The sequence below is a fragment of the Pinus tabuliformis genome, chromosome 4_1, assembly GCF_031772625.1.
Source record: "Pinus tabuliformis cultivar Carrire ecotype Pingquan chromosome 4_1, CPIR1, whole genome shotgun sequence".
In the NCBI taxonomy this organism is placed as follows: domain Eukaryota; kingdom Viridiplantae; phylum Streptophyta; class Pinopsida; order Pinales; family Pinaceae; genus Pinus; species Pinus tabuliformis.
In genome coordinates this window covers 961,878,104-961,899,016 of record NC_142303.1, presented here as the reverse complement: position 1 = coordinate 961,899,016, position 20,913 = coordinate 961,878,104, and the positions used below count along the sequence as shown (strand labels likewise).

Here is a 20,913-nt window from a genome sequence, read left to right as displayed (position 1 = left end):
GTTATATGGATTGATTTAATAAAGCGAGAGTTGAGTATCACTGTTTCTTTTATATAATGTTTGCAACAATTTCATAAGCTAAAAGATTTACGTGAGATACAATTTGTGTTCAACATACCTTCTTTCTTATGGAATTGTAGGCAATACAATTCATATGATTTTTTAGTACACCTTCCTCACAGAAAGATTTAGACATTAGTTTAATGTTTGGAAGCTTCCTGTTTATATTTCTTGGTCTTCATCCATTATTATTCAACAAAGTTAGCTGTCTGTTTTAGTTGGAAGATAGCCTAGTGACTGATCACCCAGAACCTATTGCGTTACTACAAGGTCCAAAGTTCATTTAGACCAGTTATTTCAAAATAGTTTAGTGCCTTAGCATAGTTCCCTAGCCAAGAACATTTCAAGGAACAACAGAAGGTAAGGTTTCTCTTCATATATTTTTGTTTTTTTAACTTTGGGAGAAGAAGGCTTATTTGAGAGGTCAGGAGGGTTTCTTACTTAAGGCACAACTCTATACTTAGTTTTGTTCATTCCTCCAAGATCATTTGGAGAGACTTCCTTCAGTATATTGAGCCATGCAAATATTTTCTATTGTTATTTTAATAGTCTCCCTGTCACATATTCCAGGTAGCCTTATTTTGATCTCTATAATTTACATATAAGAATTGCATTTCCCCATTGATGCGGGTACAATTTTTTATGGTCTTCCTTATTCAACATCTTTTCTGCTTAATAATTGTTCTGAGGAGTTTGTTGATTGCAAGTAATTTTTTACTTTCAAAACCCATGTTACCATCCAGCCAGGACCAATGCCTTCTGCAACATATGACAATGGTGACTGTAAATCATGCTTTGTTTAAACTGTTGCCACATTTTAGCATATGTATATAGAAGTTTAGAATGGAGTTTGTTTAGCACCTGATTAATGATTTTACAGGTGATACTGTAGTGGCTTTAATGACACATATCCTATGTGGACACAAAGGTACAGTCTATAAACGAAGTTCTTGACATATAGGTTGGTAGATTTAAACTTTTAGATTCAAACTCTCATTTTCATGTTGCATTTTTATGGAGTGCTAGTGTGCTTTAACGCCACTTTTTTGTTTGTTTGTTATGGTCTTCAAACACAAACAAATAAGGTTGCACAGACTTTTAACTTTTCTGTGTCTCAAAGTATGTATACAATTACTTTTGTGCACTGACAAGTTATGTTAACATTTAAGGTGGCCATTTATGCCTTATAAAACTTGAGGAAATACACTTATGATTCATGAATTATGATACCATTTAAGGTATCCATTATGCACTGCAAAACTTGAAGAAATGAGACACCATTAAGTGCCCTGTTTTCCCCAAGGCTACCACCTGATATGCCCTTTCGAGCAGGCTGAAGTGCTTTTATCTTTCCCAAATCCTTGTCAATATAGTATTGCTGGTCAAATGTCACACCGTTTATGTTTATATCATACAAACATATTGTTTATAAATGGATTCTTTATTCTAGCATACAATTTGAGTAACATGACCTTTGATGTTGTTTGGGAATATGTTTATTAAATGTTTGCAATAGAAACAATAATTATGTTACTCTATGCATGCTTCAATTTATAATACTCCTTCAATGTTAAGGTCTAATTGTTCTTTGATTGATAGCAATAGTTGTTATACAATGATATACATTGATTGTTCAATAGAGGATGCTATCCTCTATAGATGGGTAAAAATGAATTCCTTAATTTTTGATTAAAGTTAAATAGATTTTTTGTTGGAAATGCTTCTACTTAAACGATATTTTTTCAGAACTTTCGAGAAAAGAAAGATTAAGAATGTTCAAACTCTTCAGTTGTATAAAAATATAAATATCATCTTTGCTGCAATAAGATTAGAATATGATCATTTTTAAGGTGGTGTACGAGAACCTATTGTACTTTCTTTTAGCCAATGTTTTATGCAGCATCAACCTAACAAGGAAAAGAATAATTGCTTAAGAGCCTGTAATCAATGGTTCCTGATTGGTATAATGAAATTATAGGTTGATCATTTTGTATATTCATTTTCTCCATTCAATGGCATAGTCCTTACTCCTTTTCTGATTTTTTTGCAGGCTGTTGATTTGCTAGTATGTATGAATTGTTTTCTTCCTAAAGGTGGTCAGATCTTGACAGTAACAGTTTATCCATCAGAATTTGGATTGAAACGGATGGCAGAAGAAGCAGTGCGTGGTCCTGCTCTCTTTGGAAGTGACGATGAATCTAGTGAAGATGATCAAGATGAGTTAGAGAATGAAAAGCTACGTCAATATGAGAAAGACAGGCTCAGGTATAACTGTTGAGCTGCTAACTGTGGTTGGATGTGGACATCAAAGTTTAGGCATATGGATGTTTAGAGACTGTTTAGAAACATCAAAGTTTAGGTATATGTATGTTTAGAGACTGTTTAGAAACATCAAAGTTTAGGTATATGTATGTTTAGAGACTGTTTAGAAACAGCAAAGTTTAGGTATATGGATGTTTAGAGACTGTGGTAGATGGTTTTGCTTTTTAGTTTCCATTTTTTTCACAAAAAAACAAGGTTTAGACTCTAGAGTGCATGTTCACCTTACCTTGATTTCCATTTTAGCATTATGGTTGTTTTCATGTTGAATGCCCTAGTAATTTCTCTCTTAAAATATTCAAAGAACAATAAACTTTTTATGGATGCACTCTTTATTTTTAAAGAAGTGCCATCAATCTCCTGAAATAAAATTCTCTTGGATTGTGGCTTCTTTGTAAACCTCATTATGGTTATTTTATAGGACGTTTCCTAATTGTCTTCTAGTTTTTTAAACATTACATTCTATTGTAACGTCTTCTACAGTTGCAGGTTTCTACTTGTGTAAGATTAAGTGTCATCATAGTAAAAAAAATGTACTTCTGATTTAGGCTAGATGCTTATACTGATCTTGTTTGCTTTGATATTAACGACAAACGGTTTGGTAAGCAAATTTCCTTGTGTTATTTTAAAAATTTAACCAACAAGAAGTTTTGTCTTAGATGTAACAATTTAGTGGTATTCATTTTGTCAAAAAATTTCCTAGGACTTGCACATAGTCTCTTCAGCTATGACGGCATTAATGCAGGGAGCATGCCTGTGTGTTGTTGTGATGCCAAACACTGATTTATTAGTGGACCATGACTTGATGGGTGCTTGATACTGACATAAGACAAAGCTTCCCCTATTTCATTCTTTTGAGTGGAGCTTCTTAAACAACATAACTTTCATGCCTTCTCAAGAGCTAATGAGCTTGAATTTTGGTTTCAATTTCTTTTAGTTTTGAACTTCTTGAGTGGTCCCTTTGAGAGCCAATTTAGCTGGTCACTCATTTGATATGAGGGAAGCGCTCCATTCAGTGTTACTTGGGAGTGGGAGCGACATTTTCAGAAGCTCCCGGTTTGGGAGCGAATCCCGGAGCGTTTTTTATATATAATTAATATATATATATATATATATATATATATATATATATATTTATTTTTTGATACATATATGCAACAAAAACATGTAGAATAATGAATTAGATATAAAAACATAAAAAAACATAGATTGAACCATATAACAACAATCATCTAGAAGTTATAATCTTCATCAACCACATCCACAAGTTGGTAACATAGTAACATACAACATATTGAGTCTCATGATTCATCAATCTTAAAGTTTCAAGCTTTCAAAATTCAATATATAACATTTATCATCATTGATCACCAAAGTTGTACTTGTAAGCCAAGTGTAACCATTACAACAAATAATATCTAACATGAAAGGAAATGTTCTAAAATGAAATGAAATGAAACAACTTGCAACTTTCATGAAGCATCATATTCATAACTCATTACTAATGAGTTATAATTGCCAACTTCAAATTTAAATTGTCATATATTGTTTAAAAAAATATCATAATAAATATGAAAGAGTCAATAGTTATAAAAACTACTAGAAACTAGAAAAGAGAAGTAAATCTATTATCTATTTCTTATGCTTGGGCCTCTTGCCACCACGAGAAATGTCTAATTTTTTAGTCTTGTTGGAAAATCAGGATCTTTGTCATTAATATCACCCTCTAAGCATTAATATCCAGAGGTATCTTTGTCATTACCTCTGTATCTGTATAGGGATCTTTGTCATTAATATCACCCTCTAAGCATTAATATCCAGAGGTATCTTTGTCATTACCTCTGTATCTGTATAGGGATCTTTGTCATTAATATCACCCTCTAAGCATTAACATAAGATAGAAAAAGCATAGCATGTCAAGTCAAGATTTTGTTTGAGTGATGCGTACATTTTTAGGAGGGTCATGATAGAGGAGTTCGACAACCAATGTCACTAACATCAAGGTACATAGAGGGATTGGTGCTCTTGATTAAATACAAGTTCCATACCCTAATACATGACAAAATTCAATGGAAACATTGCAATCCCCCAATCCTGAAATCTTGAAAACTGATAAGTCTGCTGGATTTTGAATGAAATCTAAAATTCTACTTTCTCCATATGAAATCCAATGAGGTCGGAACCACTCTCAAACATCTCGAGTCATTTCATGGTAATGTTAAAAATTTAAGTACTTTTACTTTAAGAATTTAACATTACCATGAATAACATATCAATACTAGGGACATAGACTTGATCATTAAGCTGCACCACTCAAAAATTATTTGTTTATTTCAAAAAAAATTGCATTTCAAACATTACTACAAAAAATTTTTGCAAAAAAGGCAAAATGCTCCCGAAAACGCAGGGAGCAAAATTTTTTTAGGGAGCGCGCTCCCGACCCGCTCCTGAGTCGCTCTTGCTCGGAGTGTGGATTGGGAGCGGGATCGTTTGGGGGGGGGGGCGCTCCCCTGCAACACTGGGTCCATTACCATGCTGACAATACACCATTCTCTAGTTGCACCCATTCATTGGAAAGGGATCCTTCTGGGAAGAAATGTTGAAATTTGGTACCGGAGGACAGGTGGTTCCCTTAGGCTTTGATCTTTGGCTTAGGGAAAAGTGTCCAAAAGAATTTAATTTTTCTCCTAAAGTGACTTTATAATTTTATAAAGTTAAATCTAATTTAAAAGTGACTTTAAGTGATAAAGTTACTAAGTCTAATTTTAAAGTAACTTTTATAAAGTAAATGAAAAATTAGAAAGGAAAAATGACTTTGGAAATAAATGACTAAGTGGGTCTTTATTAAAGTGGGGTGAATTAAAAAATAGAAAGTGAGATTTAAATGAGCATTTAATCTCAACCATTGATCTAAATCTATTTCAGCCATTGGATTTAGAGATCACCCAAAAGTCACTTGGATCACCCAAAAGTCACTTGGAGTTATATTAAAGGAGGAAAAGGAGGAAAAGGTCATTCATTCTTTCATGAGCAGATTGGGAGAAGGAGAGCAAGAGATTAAGAGAGATTTCTGAGCAGGGAGGAGAAGGAGACAGCAGCTTGGCACACATTCCAAGGCAGCAGTTGAGCAGATTTGTACAGCTGATTCAGCACATAGTGAAAGGCAGATTTTTGCACAAAAATCGAGGAGCAGTTTGCTGATTTTTCTGCACACAAAACAGAGGCCGTACAGCGTTTATTGCTGTCCTGTTTGCTGTAATTTCCAGATCGCTGTGAGGCACGGGAAAGGAGATAAGTTGTAAATTTGCTTGCTGATTTTTGCTGAATAATTCTCACTGTAAAAAGGCAATTTTCAGAAATAAAGAAGAGCTCTCAAACTGGTTTTCCCCAAGAGTTGTAGGGGGTTTTTCCAGGGTCAAGTTGACCAAAAATATCAGTGTTTTAATGTGTTTTAATGGCTGTTTTTGATTGCTGATTTTTAATTCTGCATTTTCCAGCATTCTGAAAAATTTCCAGAATTTGTGTTTTCAACAATATTTTTTTTTTTCAGTCTGTTAAATGTATGGTTATGGGAATGGGCATTTAACTACATGGGAGAAATAAGGAGAAACTGAAAACCGGGGTGGGAAAACAGAAATTTCTACAAGAAATGTTTCACGAAATGAGGGAACATTTGAGCAAATGATCACACTGATAGGCATATTGGTTTTAGGGAAAAGGCAATGCTGCACAACCTTTAAGCAGGTGATTAAGTCGTCCATTTTAAGAGAACTCGCTACTTTTATATTAGAGATGGTTGTGTAGATTTCTAAGGATTGATATTTTCAAGAAAGATATTGATTCACTTAAGAATAGAGCCAAATATGACATGCTAGCTCTCCTTGCTTACGTCGGGAGGGCCAACCTGTCTGGTCACACTTGTTGGCATTATGATACAAGTGTTGTCCTTGATGGCAACTCACTCAGAGGCATGATACAGGTGATGGCAACTCAATTAGAGGACAGATCTTAGTACAGTAGGTCAAGAGAGAGATATACGCAGGTTAACCTTGATGAAAGCGCGTATACACGCGGGTGAGAAGAACAAAAGGCGCGTATGCGTACACACGCATGTTCACAGAAGGAAAGGCGCGTACATGTTGGAAAACTAAGTATTGGTCCATGGTATTTCGGTATTGGTCCGTGGTATTTGGTCCGAAGTGTTGACCCCAGGTATTGGGTCCAAGGTATTGTTTCTACATGGTTTTGGACCATGGTATTGAGAGAAGCCTAAACCTATATAAGGAGAAGATCATTAGGCCAAGGGAGGTGTGGAAGTAATGAATGCCTGATGAAGTGTGGAGATCCAGTATGCTGGTTATGGGAATGTGATGCTTGGCTCGATCTGAATCAAGTTGGAAATGGCAGCGAAGGTATAAGTAATAATCTTTAGATTTGTACGCGGTTCGCGTGTACACGCGGTTTTGACACAGTCAAGTAGCGTATGCATTATGAGATTTGATGTTTCAGGTTGCTGTTGGTCCTAGTGGTTGTTGCAGAGTTCTGGGCTCTGGTCTGTGTTCTGGTAACTGTGTTTTGATGACAGGGTTTCAGTGATTTAGTATTGGGTGATTTAGAGATTGATGATGCAGGTATAGTTGATGATTGTCTTACAGTGGTGATTGTTTTGTATTTATGGATCCAGTTTGAAAATTTATGAAACGTGGTCCCTGGAAGAAAAGAGAAGGTTGTAGCCTTCTGTAGGCCAGCACCTACGTACTAGTACTTCAGCTAGTACAAGAGCTAAGGGGGTTGTAGCTCCCTTCCAGGAGAGTCTGGAAAACGAGAGAAGGTTGTAGCCTTCTGCAGGTAGAAGCCTGCGTACTGGTATAAGACTGCACCAGTACATAAATATTGTAAAAAGAAGTTTCTTATTAAAGGAAGAAAGAGACGAGTTGCAGCAGGTGGTTTTCACCCACATTGGGTTTCCACCTTATATCATGGTGTTCATGTGTGTTGCTTATGTGTGATGATCTGTTCTGTTATACTGCTCCTGTTTACTGTTCATATGGTTAATAATGTTCTGATGCACTCATTAAGGATCAACTAACTGAATCATAAGTTTACTTGATATACGCTTGTTGTATTACATATAGTTGCGTATACACGCGGTTTGTCTTAACTGAAGTAGCGTATATGAATCTGAGTATGAAAATGAAAAAGTTATATTGATTTGATAATACTGATTCCCCCCCCCCTCTCAGTATTATTTCCAACAACACTTTGGTTTCATGATGTACATTTTATCTCTTATTGATGATATATAAGATGATTTTTTCAAAGCATATAGAAACAAATTAATTTTTACAAAAAGTTATATGAAACAATGGGCATCAATGAAAAGGTTTCCCTATATTTTTAAGGCACACAAGTTTTTAAGCAATTTTTGACACAAATGAAGTCACAAGGAAAAGGTTTTAATAACATATAAGTTGTTTGGTATCATGGCACTAGCTTAAGCCATCGGTTTTCGCATTAGTACTCATTTAAGTTTTACTATCTTTGCAAAACGGTTAAGGTAATGGAATTGTATGTATCACCCTGATAAGTATGTGACTCCTCTTATACATGTTCACCTACTTGCAATCACTCTTAAGCATAATCAGAGGTTCGAGTTTGAAAACATGTGTGAACCCTCTATTTGTTCCTAGGACTAAATAGTAAAAATGGTCAATGCACTCTGGTCAGCTCAACCATAAACTGGCTCAATTGGTTAACTGCAAAGCAAATGTTTGGGTATGTGTTCACAAGATAGATCAACGACCCTATGAGCTGCTTGTATAGAGTGGTATCCACTCGCTCACTTCTGGTAGTGTCCACCTTCCTCCAGTTTGTGATTAGAGGAGTGGTCATACACCTGCAATCCTGCATGTGGAACCTCTTGAGAATCTCTTGCGTGTATCTACCCTGCCCCAAGAATATCTGTCCATCATCGTGCCGAATCTCTAGCGAAAGAAAATATTTCATAAGCCCTATATCCTTCATCTCAAACTCCTTTGCAAGATCTCTCTTGCAGTCACATATGAGCTCCTTGTCCCCTGTCAATATCAAATCATCAACGTACAACACAAGAATGAGAGGCTTCTCCTCAACCACAATATAGTACTGGTTGGGTTTAACTTCACTCTCGGTGAAGCCCAATCCGAGAAGGTCGCTATCTATCTGGGCATACCATGCCCTCGGCGCTTGCTTGAGCCCATAAAGAGCTTTGTTCAGCTTGCAAACATACATATCTCTGTTGAAAGTCTCATATTGCTGAGGCTGATCAACATAAATCTCTTCCCCAACGACTTTTTTAAGGAAAGCGATCTTCACGTCCATCTGGTGGATCCTCCACCCCAATGTGCTGCAATCACTGGGATAGTCCTAATGGACGAATATCGGGCCACTGGTGCAAATATCTCATCTTAGTCAATCGCTTTGACCTGAGAGAACCCTTTGGACGTGAATCTAGCCTTACACTTCTCCACACTCCCATCCATTGCATGCTTGAACTTGTACACTCAACCTGATCCCACAATTGATTTGCCACCTGATCTTGGCACTATCTCATAGACATCGTTCTACCTGATGGAAAAGTAGTCTTCATTGTAGTATCATGCCAAACATGCTGTGAAATTGACTCCTTGTAACAAGAAGGCTTAGAGTCCATCACCTTTGTCATCAGTGCCATATATCTCGTATATCTTTGTGGTTATTTGCTCTATGAATGTGGAACTGGGAGCTCCAAGTCTCTCTTGAGCCTCCCTAATCAACTGATCTTCCCAACTGTCCCGTCCTCTCACTGCACTTGGGAGTCACTGGTTGAGTGGGCCCTTTTAACACTACTCTCTCCTCTTGTTCCCGCGCTTTCTCCTTAATTGTGTGTTGGTCGACCTGCGCAACAACTTGCTATGATGAAGCTTGAGAATATCGCTGGCCTTCCTACTTGGGAGCTTGTTGCTCCTCCTCATGTGCTATGCCCTACTCACGCTCTAAAGACTTCGTCAGAGCTCTATCTTCCTCGAACTTCACAATCACGTTTGATCACTCCTTCCTAAGTGTTGGAATATACAACCTGTACACCTTAGATGTCTTGTTGTAGCCTACAAAAATGCCCTTCTTTGCTGTGGGCTCCAACTTCTTTCAACTATTTGAAAGCAAATGGCAGTAAACAAGACTGCCAAAGATCCAAAAGTGAGACACGTTGAGCTTCTTGGCTGTGAAAGCCTATTCTGGTGTAACTCTGCCTAACACTTTGTGTGGACTCGTGTTCTGCAAAAAAACTGCAGTGTTACATGCCTCTACCCAAAGAAACATAGGTAGCCCCTTATCATGCAGCATAGCCCTGACCGCTCCAACAATGCTCTGGTTCTTGCGCTCAACCACTTTGTTCTGCTGAGGGTTATGAGGTGCAGTGAGCTCTCTCCGCATGCCCTCCTTAGAACACAAGTCGCTGAAAGCGTTGCAGATGTACTCCCCACCATTGTTTGACCTCAGTGCCTTGATCCTCCTACTAGTCTGGTTCTCCGCCAAGGCTTTGAACTCCATGAAGTTCGAGAAGACCTGATCTTTCTTATTCATGATGAAGATACATGTATTTCTTGAGTGGTCATCGATAAAGGTGACATAATATATGTATCCCATTAGGGATGGAGAGGAAAATGGTCTGCTTACATTTTAGTGTACCAACTCCAAGATGCTCTTGGCCCTGCAAGTAGCTGCAGGAGCTGAGAATTTTAGGAAGAGTTGCATGTCCGAAAATCACCGTTTGACTGGATTTGGTGACTGTTGACCAACATTGACTTTGTTGAATTTGACTTGATTAAGGTTGAAAAGAGGGTTGACTTGGAGCTTGTAGAAGGACTTTGTCTTGGTGTTTGGATCGTAGAATTCTCACTTTGATCTATTCTATAAGAAGAGAATATTTTTTGGGTTTTCCTCGTGGAGGGGTTTTGCCTTGGCTGGCTTGGAGTCTATCGCTTGTGTTCATTATCTTTTTGTGATCTTCATAGTTTATGGTTTTGGTAAATTGTATGATGATCAAAACACAATAAAAGTAATAAGAAGCCAATACATAATCACAAACAATTATCAAGTAAAAGAGAAATCAACCCTAATTGCTGCCCTAAGGATTTTTCAACACACTGATCTCTTTGCTGCTCGAGGCCGCTTCTGTCTCAACTTGTAATCTATAGAGGTTCTCCACCCTAACTCCAATTTGCTTCATGGCTTCAGATTTTAAGGGCTTGAGGAAAGCCTTTCGTCTGCTAAAGATGACCTCATAACCTTTGCTTTCTAAAGTTGAGCCTGAAACAAGGTTTTTCTTCAACCCCAGGACATAGATGACATCTCTAAGGTAGATAGGATTCCTAGTTTCCCTCTCAAGATTTACAATACCCGAGCTGTGTGTTAGGTACTTGCCATCATCTCCCATTTCTATATGAAACTACATATCCTTCTCTGTGAACTGGCTGAAAGAACTCTTGTTCCAAGTCATATGACAGGATGCTCCACTGTCAGTATACCATACACTATTTGTTGAGAAAATGTAACTAGGCTAGGTCTTCATAAATGTAATTTTGACATTTGTATTTATTCAAGAAAAGATAAATTATTTTTATATTATTTGTCAATGAGTTTCTTGCTCATTGAAAATAGGTCAAGCACATTATAAGGTGCTTCTAGAGAGTCAAAGTCAAAATTTAATTATGATGAGACCCTTTGAGGGCATGTTACATCATGTATGTCAATATACAAGGTCATGGGAACACCTCCAAGTCAAGTCAAATTCTCTCCTAGCCTCAACGAAGTCTCCAAGCAGCTGAATAATGAATAAAAGATGTATAATGATGAAACAGTGAAGTCGGCCTAAAAAGGAGGGACAAACCTCTATTTATAGACGCTGTCCACTCCTCATTCAAACAAGAATCATATCTCTCTTTTAGCGCAAAAAAAGAAGCTAGAACTAGCCGAGAATAGAAGAAGCAGAAGTCAATAAGGAGCCATCTAAGGCAGCGAAGAAGGAAGGAAAAGGCAACAAAGATAAGGGGAATGTTTTAGGGTTTTTGTCCACATGTGCGAAGATTTCAGCAATATATTTTTGCGGATTTGACAACAGTTGAAGGCAACACATTTAGAACCCTCATTCAGATGTGTAACTACGTCTACAAGGTCTCCTAAGAAAGCGAAGAAGTTTCTCTCTAAAGCAAAGTAGAGAAGTCCTAATTTTCTAGGGTTTCTCCTAATAAGAAGAGAGCCTAGCTTAGACAAGCCGCAGAAGAAGGACGAAGTGCTGAGGAGCAAATTGTCGGAAGTTATAGTGCAACAAGAGGAAGGATTTGACTTATGCTTGGAGGATATCCTAGTCAAGGGTCTAGGGTTTGACAGTTGTTTAAATAAGAAGCTTCAATAAGAGAAAACTTACCAAGGGTTTTCCTCTCGAGAGTTGAGAGGTTTTGTCCTTGGAAGAGAGCCCAACTTTGTGTTCTTGTTATTTTGTTTTGGTAGCAGTTTGATGAAACACACACACTAATAAGAAGAAGAAGATAAATTGTCAAAGTGCATCACAAATTGTTATCAAGTAACGAAGAATCACACTACACTACTTTGCCCTATATTCTTCAACACTATTGACCATTGAGCTTGCCATGCAAGCTACGAGTGAAAACTCCTCAAACTGAGAAGTGAACTCCTATGCCTCTGCTGATGCTGCCACGTGATCCTTATTTGATCCCTTCTTCCTGCTTGGACACTTGGTGGAATAGTGTCCAAACTGACGACAAGAGAAGCACTTTGCTTTCTGAGATCTTTCTTATTCTTGCCTCCAAAACTGGACTCGACCCCTCCTAGATTTTCTTGCCCTTGGCTTGTTGGAAATTTAACTTGTGTCGGTCTTCATAATGTAATTCAAATATACTATTGATATATTCATTCATTTATTATATTCATTATTTCTAGTCAAAGCATGTTCTTCATGCTTATAGGGTCAATTGAGTCAATTTTTTTTTATTATCAGTGAAAGAAATGTAATTGAGTCAAAGTCGGATTTGTACTAGTTGTAAGAAAAAGGAAAAAATATTTTATTTGAGTCAAAGAGTCAAAATGTCATCCACAAGACCAAGTCGACCCTCCTTGGTCAAGTCGGCCTAAAAAGGTAGCTATACGATCTCGTGGACATGTATAAATACAAGTCAGTTCAACCTCAACCATTCACTCACTCACTCACATCAATTTCTGGGCAAAATGAAGAAGAAAAACCAACCGAAGTTGAAGGAGAAAGAGGATAGTCAAACGAGAGAGAAGATGAGCTAATTTTTGCCTTAGTTTTGTTCACATGTGTGAGTTTTCTTGAGGCAAATTTTGTGCTACTACAGGCTCAAAATTTCAGGGGCCGAAATTTCAATAGATGAACAAATTTCATAGATTTTACCAAAGTTGACTTTTGTTGACTATGGCTTGGAGGAGGGTTGTCTTGGGTCTTTGTGGCAGTCTTGGTCTTGGTCTTGGGTCTTGGATATCTCACTTTGATCTCATTCTAGAAGAAAAGGATTTCTTGGGTTTTCCCCCTAGTGGGTTTTTGGTAATTGCTTGATCAAGGGAATATAAATTTAATAAGAAGCCAACAAACATTCACAAGTAATTATCAAGTTAAGAGAAATCAACCCTAATCTACTAGCATATTGGTTTCTCAACATGGCCTTGCCCCCTTTGTTGGTTAGGGCAAAGATTTTCTCTTCTTCAGTGTTTCAGATGAGACCCAAATTTGGCTTGCTTCTTGATCTCCTCTTGCATGCATTCAATTCATAACCTCTCCCAATTTGGTAGCTTTTCTTTGCCACTCATTCCATCAATGAATTTTTCCTATGACTTGGGAAAGCTCAATAGTATAAAATTGACAAGATCTGTGTTCGAGACTGTCTCCCCATCCCCGACTAACTTGTCCTTCACTTGGGTGAATCTGGTCAGACAAGAAATCATGGACTTATACTTAGTCATCTTGATAATTCTGAGTTTATCTCTGAGTGCCAGCTTTCTGGCCTCACTCATACCCTGGTACAACCCAAAGATAGTTGTCCACATGGCTTAAGTTGTCTTTTTCTGGAAAGGTGAGGTATGATATGATCCTTGACTCCTTCAAGGATTATTGTTGTGGCCTTTCCGTTGTTGTTATGTTGGGCCTGTTGTTTAGGATTTGCTAGTACAACTGGTGGACTCTCCACAAATTCCCAAATTCCGTGCTCCTCCAATACTATACCAATCCTCTCTTTCCAAGACCAGAAATTCTAGGCCCCATCAAGGCGGTCCTCAAATCTCAACCCCAAATACACCTTTCTGTAAATTTGAACAACTCAGAGACCCTTGCACAATCCCGAAGTGAACTGCGTCCCCTTTCCTACGAATTTCACTTGCTCTTGAGGAAAATAACACACTTTTTGGTCTTCAATCAGAGACCTGCTCTGATACCATGTTAGATTTCTAATACTGAGATGCCAATTTAATAAAAATTTTGAGATGAGGAAAACAAAAACTGAACTCCAAACTCTTTTACTAAATATGATAAGTATTCTAACAAATAATAGTAGCAGAACATAAATTCACAAAGACACAAGCACACAATAAACAATACACCATAATTTACCTAGGAAACCCTAACTGGGGAAAACCTGCCAACTTGTGTGTTTTTATTAATTTGCTCAACAAAATCTTAGAAATTGATTACAAGGTACTAGGAAAAATTCCCTTACAATTTACTGATCCTCAACACACTAATCTGTGCACCCTTGATCAACTCAACCTCTCTCATGCATGTTAAAATTGGCAACTAGGGCCAAACTCCATGTGGGTCATATTATTTATGGCAGTTGATATTTTTGTTGGATCCCTCTCATTGAGAGGTGTAGGATTGATTTAAAGATCATCCGATTCCGATAAGTATTTATGAAGTTATGAATTTATTTATGCTATGGACAAATTGTTAAGTCGGCCAGCAACTTATGTAGGCTCAGAAGCCCAACAGTCATGTCTATTCAACCTCTACATTTTAGTATAAATAGAAGAGGACTTCAAGTCATTTCTACACACACTTGGATCTCTTCCTCTCTCTACTTGTCTTTGGGTTTTAGTAGGAGGAGAGATCCTAAGGAAAAGCCAGAACTGCCGGAAAAGCCGAAATTGCCGGAAAAATCGGAAACGTCGAAAAAGCTGGAAATACCGGAAAAGCCAGAAAAGTTGGAACTACTGGAAAATCCGAAACTACCGGAAACGCTGGAAAAGTCGGAAACGCTGGAAAAGCTGGAAATACCGGAAAAGCCGGAATTGCCTGAAAAGCTGGAACCGCCGAAAAAGTCGGAAAAGCCGAAAATGCCGGCACTGTCGGAACTGCCGGAAAAGCTGGAACTACCGGGAACTGCCGAAACAGCCGGAGCATTTGTCTCCGAAGGAAGGCAGCATGATGTATGAGATCATGGGTAGCATAATAAGCAGCATGATGATATGAGCATGGGCAGCATAATGATGCATGATGACATGAGCATGGGCAGCATAATGATGAATGAGATCATGAGCATGGGCAGCTTGATGATGAATAAGACCATGGAAGATGCAGCGTGATGAGTAGCATGAAGATAAGAGCAGCTCAGTCATCAAGGTTCAACACATGTGATAGTACATCAAGGTGTCACATGGTAATGTGCAGCAAATAGACGAGATGCAACACTATGATAGGTGAACGAGTCACCTTAGAGAATCAGTTGAAGCAATATGTCTTCAACTGATCTTATGCCAATATCAAAAGTCAAAGTGATTGACTTCTATTGTAAATGTACTATTGTTGGCTTATTGGGCCCTGACCCAGGTTCGAAAGAGTTATTAGCCAAACAAATCCCACAGCTACCGGCCCTTTCGGCAACAGCGCGTGAGGCGCAGACTGAGGTCTCACCTGAGGTAGCAGGGTAGGGTGCTGGAACTAGGTTTGCGCACCCTTGGGATGTCTTGATGTGGTTTGGAGGGTTTGTGAACCGTTCTGTGGCTTCGCGCTACTTTACTTCCTCGTAGATCCAGAACAAGGCACTTCTTTAAGAGTTATTGTTCTTGAGTTTTTTATAGATCAGATCTACTCTTTACAGTATTTAAGCAAACATTTAAACTTAAAAACTTGTGCGTGCAATTATAAAGAAAGATCTAAACCCATATAACAGATCATGCATAAATTCAGAACATAAGCAATAGACAGATCCGCAAGAAACCATACAATGATTCATAAATTCTTATCTTTATTGATCTTCTTTTCATAAATTCTTATCTTTATTGATCTTCTTTTCAGTACAACTAGATTCGCCCCGCGCACTCAGCTGCAGGGGTCCGCGCACACAACTGTGGACTCTACTAGGCCTCTGTGCACACAGCTGCAGAGCCTCTATCTCTCTACCAACTCCCTTGACTCGGACTTACAGATGCTCCAAGACTTCTTGCCTCATAAACCCATTACATTCCAGATCAAAATAATACTTACCAAAAACTGACTTCTAACCATAGAGCCTTGCTCTATTTATACATTTCCATGGTCCGTAGACCATGGATAGGCCAACTCATTTTACATTATTTTTGGGCGGACAACCCTTTGACTTGACTCATTACACTTCGCGCTCCGTGCATCTCGCGGAGTCTTTACCATACCTTTACCCAAAATTGTGGGCTTTGAGCCCCAAAACCGTTACGCGGGGCCTTCGCTACCCAACAGTCCCCCAACACAATCATCGTGACTCGTCTCGAGTCACTCGGCTGGTGCGACAATCTTCGCACGGAGGTCAGTCAGCAACTTCTGTGCTTCGCTTGTACTTGCAACAAACTCTTTCGCCATCCGCTGTATGTGTTCTACACGAGCCGCCGATGCATCAGTATCAATAGCCTGTCCGGGATCATATGCTCCCTGCATGTGCACTAACTTTCCCTCGATGGTGGTGGAGACTGCGAATGCTTCATCAAGCCAGGGATGGATGCGGTCTTTAAGCACTGCCTCTTTTTGCCGAGCGACGTCCACTTGTGCCTTGAGAGCCTGGGCCTCCTTCATTTTAGCCAACTGCTGCGTGATAGCGACCATCTGTGCAGTCCCCTGGACTGTGTCATATGCTCGCTACAACTCCCGCGCTTTTGTTTCCACTTGTTGTATGGTTGGATCTTGCTGGAGAGAAGTGAGCGTAAGGAGGGATTGATCTAATAGACTCGAGCAATCTTGGACCGCGCGCTTTATCATTTCCAATCTTGCTTGAATTTGGCCGCGGCGCCGTTCTCGGACTTCGGGAGGTGTGGGCGGCTGTGCCTTCAGTCTTAGCTCTGCAATTTGTAAATTTAATTCCCACTGAGCCTTCGCGACCTCCTCTTGGGCCGTACGGAATCCTGCGGCCATGCGATGAATCTTGTCAGGTGCTGGAAGTTCGGCTGGAATAACTAGCTCTGGTACCTTGTTGCAAGCTTCCGTCATGGCCTGTTCCACTTCTTGGTTGTGTGCGACCAAGTCATCGCGCTGGAGAGTGACCTGCTCTAGATTTGCCTTATGCTCCGTCAAGGTTTGGAGGGCGCGACCTTCCCTGGCACGAAGCTCAGTGGTTACCACATCCTGAAGTTGGAATAGGGTTTCTCTAGGAAGCACGACCAGATTCAACCCCCAACTACGCACGTCACCCTTGGCTTTTGCTATGACAACGCCTGTTGGCAACGCTAAGGTGTTCATTGTGTGGGTGCACGCCATCTGCTCAGCTGTGGCTGTGTCTTCTGCTGGATTTAGGATCACCCCGCCCGGGGGTCACACCTGTAATGCCTGTAACTGCGCTCTGATCTCCCCCAACATAGTTGTCTGTTCTGTCATCAGTTCCGCCAACGCACCTGTAGTGGTAGTGCTCGCCGGTTTGCTGCTGTCAATAAATTCTTTCTCCAAAGCCTTTGCTGTTTTTGACTTTTTGCATGTATGTGGCGATTCCTTGCTGCGCAGCCTTTTGACTTGGGCCGATTTCGTAAGATGGTCTGTGCGTTCCTGTGTCTCCTGTTCCCTTTGCATGTCCTGTTCCGAGGACATTTCCTGATCTGTCGTGATTTCTTCGGCTATCACTTCCTTGGTTGCCTCTTGCGGTGAAGCTGCTTTTTGCCCCTGACGTGTCTTTTCAGCCAATTTAGTGAGTCGCAGCTGGATTTCCTTTTTGCGCTGCTGTGTTGTCATTCGTTCTAGTACAGCCTTGTCTGGGGCGCGCCACTCTGGAGGCCATGTTGCCAATACCTCGTAAATGGCATCGTCTGTTGCAATGAACGGGAGCGTGACCCATGCTCGCTTTGGATCCTTTCGCGCCTGGATATATAAGTTATGCATGTCCGCTTTGAACTCGGCCGTGCTTTGCAAATTGTTGTATATCGTTGGAGACATCCGTGGTCTGTGAGCGATCCATGTTCGGATACTCCCCTCCATGAAGGTCCAAAAAACCTTGATTTCAGAAACCCTTGCTGCATCCTTTGTAGCCCAGAGCGAAGTATACCGCACTGCTTCAGGTAGGCTGTCCTCAATGTTGGGAAACTGGCTACCCTGCGGCAGTTCTCCTGCAACCAGAAGGATTGATAGTAGCAACCATGCATAATGAAATGTCTTACCTTTGTCTTGTGCTTCTTGACAATTTGTCAAAAATTCGTCGCATAAAAACTGTGCCTAGTTGAACTGAACCCCTTCTACGCACTGCTCCGCAAGCGCAATGACAGGAGCTGGCACCTCATCTGCGCGACATTTCCTCATTAGTTTGCTGGCTAGTAGCTGGGTGGCGATTCACACCCCTCGGTCTTTGATGCTTGCTATTACATACCCCCACTTTCGCTTCTCCAACTTATATTTAGCCTTCATTGTTTCTGCGAGACCCACATCGCTACTCGTTCCGGCTATGTTTGTGGGGTCGTTCCCTTTAATAGGCAAGTGGGTAATCTGGTGTACTAAATCAGCTATGATAGGAATCGACTCTTCCAACCAGAGATACCCATCATGTACTAGACATAGTAACTGCCAGATAACAAAAGTGGTGATGGTTGCGCGATGATAGTGGGGTATCCACCTTAGATTAAGTAATCCCGCCTTCTCCACACCTAGTAACCACTTCCACGACAGTAATTTTTCTTCGGCCAATTCTGGGAACTTGTCGCTGTCTGCAAGGTCCCAGTCTTCGAACTTGATGCTTGGAACTCGTCCCAGCGGTAAACCATCGAACCTTATCTCATCCGGAAGAAGTGGGGTCTGGAGTGTATTCTTTGCAGCGTCCAGGTCCTTCGATATCTTGGCCGTCCCGTTCCATGGGGAGATATATGGGGGTCGTGAAGGGATTCGGAAAACATCCTCTTCGTCTTCATCTTGTGCTTCAATCTGAGCGATCAAATCTTGTAGATCTTCGTCGTCCTCCTTGAGTTCGGTGGTGATTGCTTTCCCCTTTTCGACGACTGATAACTTACTGAATCTTGGTGATACCCTGACTTGCCCCATCATCTGCTTGTTCTTCCTAGGCCGCGATGTGCGTGGGGATTTTGGGACTTTGGGGCCTGCAGCTACTTCACCTGGCTCCTCCTGGGTTGAGTATAGCTCTTCCGCGAACCATGCTCGGGTTCTCGCCATGGTACTCATGGGATGCCTAGTAGCCGTGTGTTTGCTGGTCTTTACTGGTTCAGATCTTGAATAACCCAGTGTTGACGACAGATTTTTGAATGGATTCCTTCCCTCCACTTTCAGTTCATTAATAGCAGCTAAGCTGCAGATCTTGTCGTATCTAGCTTGGAACCTCTGTCTTAATGGCCCGCTGCCTGCTCCCCTTGTTGTAACTTGAATTTCGTGTCAGGAATAGTGGTGTTAACGGTCACCTCTGGACCTTTCTGCGCGACAACGCAACCCTTGTGGTGCAACCGCGATTTGGCGGACCGAATAACTCTGTACCGAACCTGTTTTCCGCGCCGGCTTCCCGCAGACTTGTTTATAGTCCTGCGCCTTCTTTCAACTGCTTGAGGCGCTGGGACTGTGCTTTCTACAGCTAGTCAGGTGGTCGCACCCCCGGTGTGATGTCTCAGCTTTCCTGCTAGCCTGGGCTGCGAGCACCTTTCGAGTGCCTCTGTAGCCGTTATCTCTTTGTGCGTTGTTGTGTGGGGTGTATCCTTCCATAGGTGCGGGCGCAACCATGATAGCAAGGTCACGACTCGTTCTAGTTCTGCGGGAGACCCGACTGGGCCTGGTTCCCTTATGTGCAGACTCGCGCGGCCGACGTGGCCGTTGCTACTTTCCATATTGTTGATTCCCTCCCCTACTAGCGCACTTTTCTTTCGTAGCCGCGCCCATAGTTCGTTGATTGCGCGAGGCCTGCTGCTACCCCGCTTATTCTGGGCTCCTTCTTGTCTTATTATTGACAATCTCATCTTTGCCTCCCTTCTATTATAGGCCCATCGAACCCATGGTATCCGCAACTTCCCAGTGGGTCATTTTATTGGGCGGACGCTGTGCGTGCTTCCCCCTGTTCCCCTCCTGACTTTGTCACAGGCCGCTGGCGAACTGGATTGCTGTAGTGAATTCGGACTTATGATTCTAATTTGGTTGGGTGCTTGCACAACATATACTTGCAGCCTATGCTTGCGATGGTGCTTACCTCGCTTTTCCCTCCAACCTGTACGCGTACTTGCCTTCGACATCTACGCCACTTTCTCCGAATCTTTGTGCATGTACTCCATTCGTGAGCAATTGTTGCGCATGGTACCTCCACGGGGCATCCTGCGGCTTTTGTCTCAGATTCGTTGTTGCGCATTGGTCGACTTGTTCCTCTGCCTTCGTGGCTTCCTCATCAGTTGGCCGCTCCCTTGCCTCTATCGTTACACGTCGTAGGGACCTAACCATCATATTACAATTTAGTGTCGTTACCTCATGCAATCGGTTCTGCCATCGCTCAATCTCTTCATCCGAGTCCGACGTGCAGGAACTATCACGGTCCCATGAGATTTGTCCGTTCACTGTCGGATTCACTCGGTCTTGATCTTGCGCTGTGATCTGGTAGATACAATCCAGTTCATCGTCGTTGTCCTCGTCGCGCACTGGCTCAGTATAGCGCGCCCCTTCAGCTGGGTCTAGCGGAACCACTACGCGGAGAGATTTTTTCTCGAATATCATTTTTCGTTTCTTTAGATTGATGACTCCATTCATATCCGTTGCCTAGTCTATCCCTAGCAAGGTAGGATATGGGTTACTGTCATCCATAATTTCTATGACCTCAAAATCGGTTTGTGTGCTTACACTGTCGATGTCTACTGTAACTCCTTGCAGTCTTCCCATAGGCAAGATCTTCTGTTGGTTCGCCATCTGTAATTGGATAGGAGACCATTGTAGTGCAGGCCTGCCCATGCGCTCCTAGGTTTGTTTAGGTAGGACATTCGCATCTGACCCCAAGTCTAGAACAACCTGATCCATCTCATAGTCCCCAATCTAGGCAGTCAATCGCATTTCCCGCCCAATGCGCAACA

At 41.0% G+C, this 20,913-nt stretch overlaps 1 protein-coding gene across 1 annotated transcript in view; it reads left to right on the top strand.

Moving 5' to 3' along the window:
- Positions 1-20,913, top strand: part of LOC149179351 (uncharacterized) — a 136,096-nt gene that overhangs the window by 37,663 nt on the left and 77,520 nt on the right. The window contains exon 3 of the mRNA XM_089422428.1: positions 2,111-2,325. Within this exon, the coding sequence (XP_089278554.1) occupies positions 2,111-2,325 (215 nt within the window). The remainder of the gene's footprint in view (positions 1-2,110; positions 2,326-20,913) is intronic.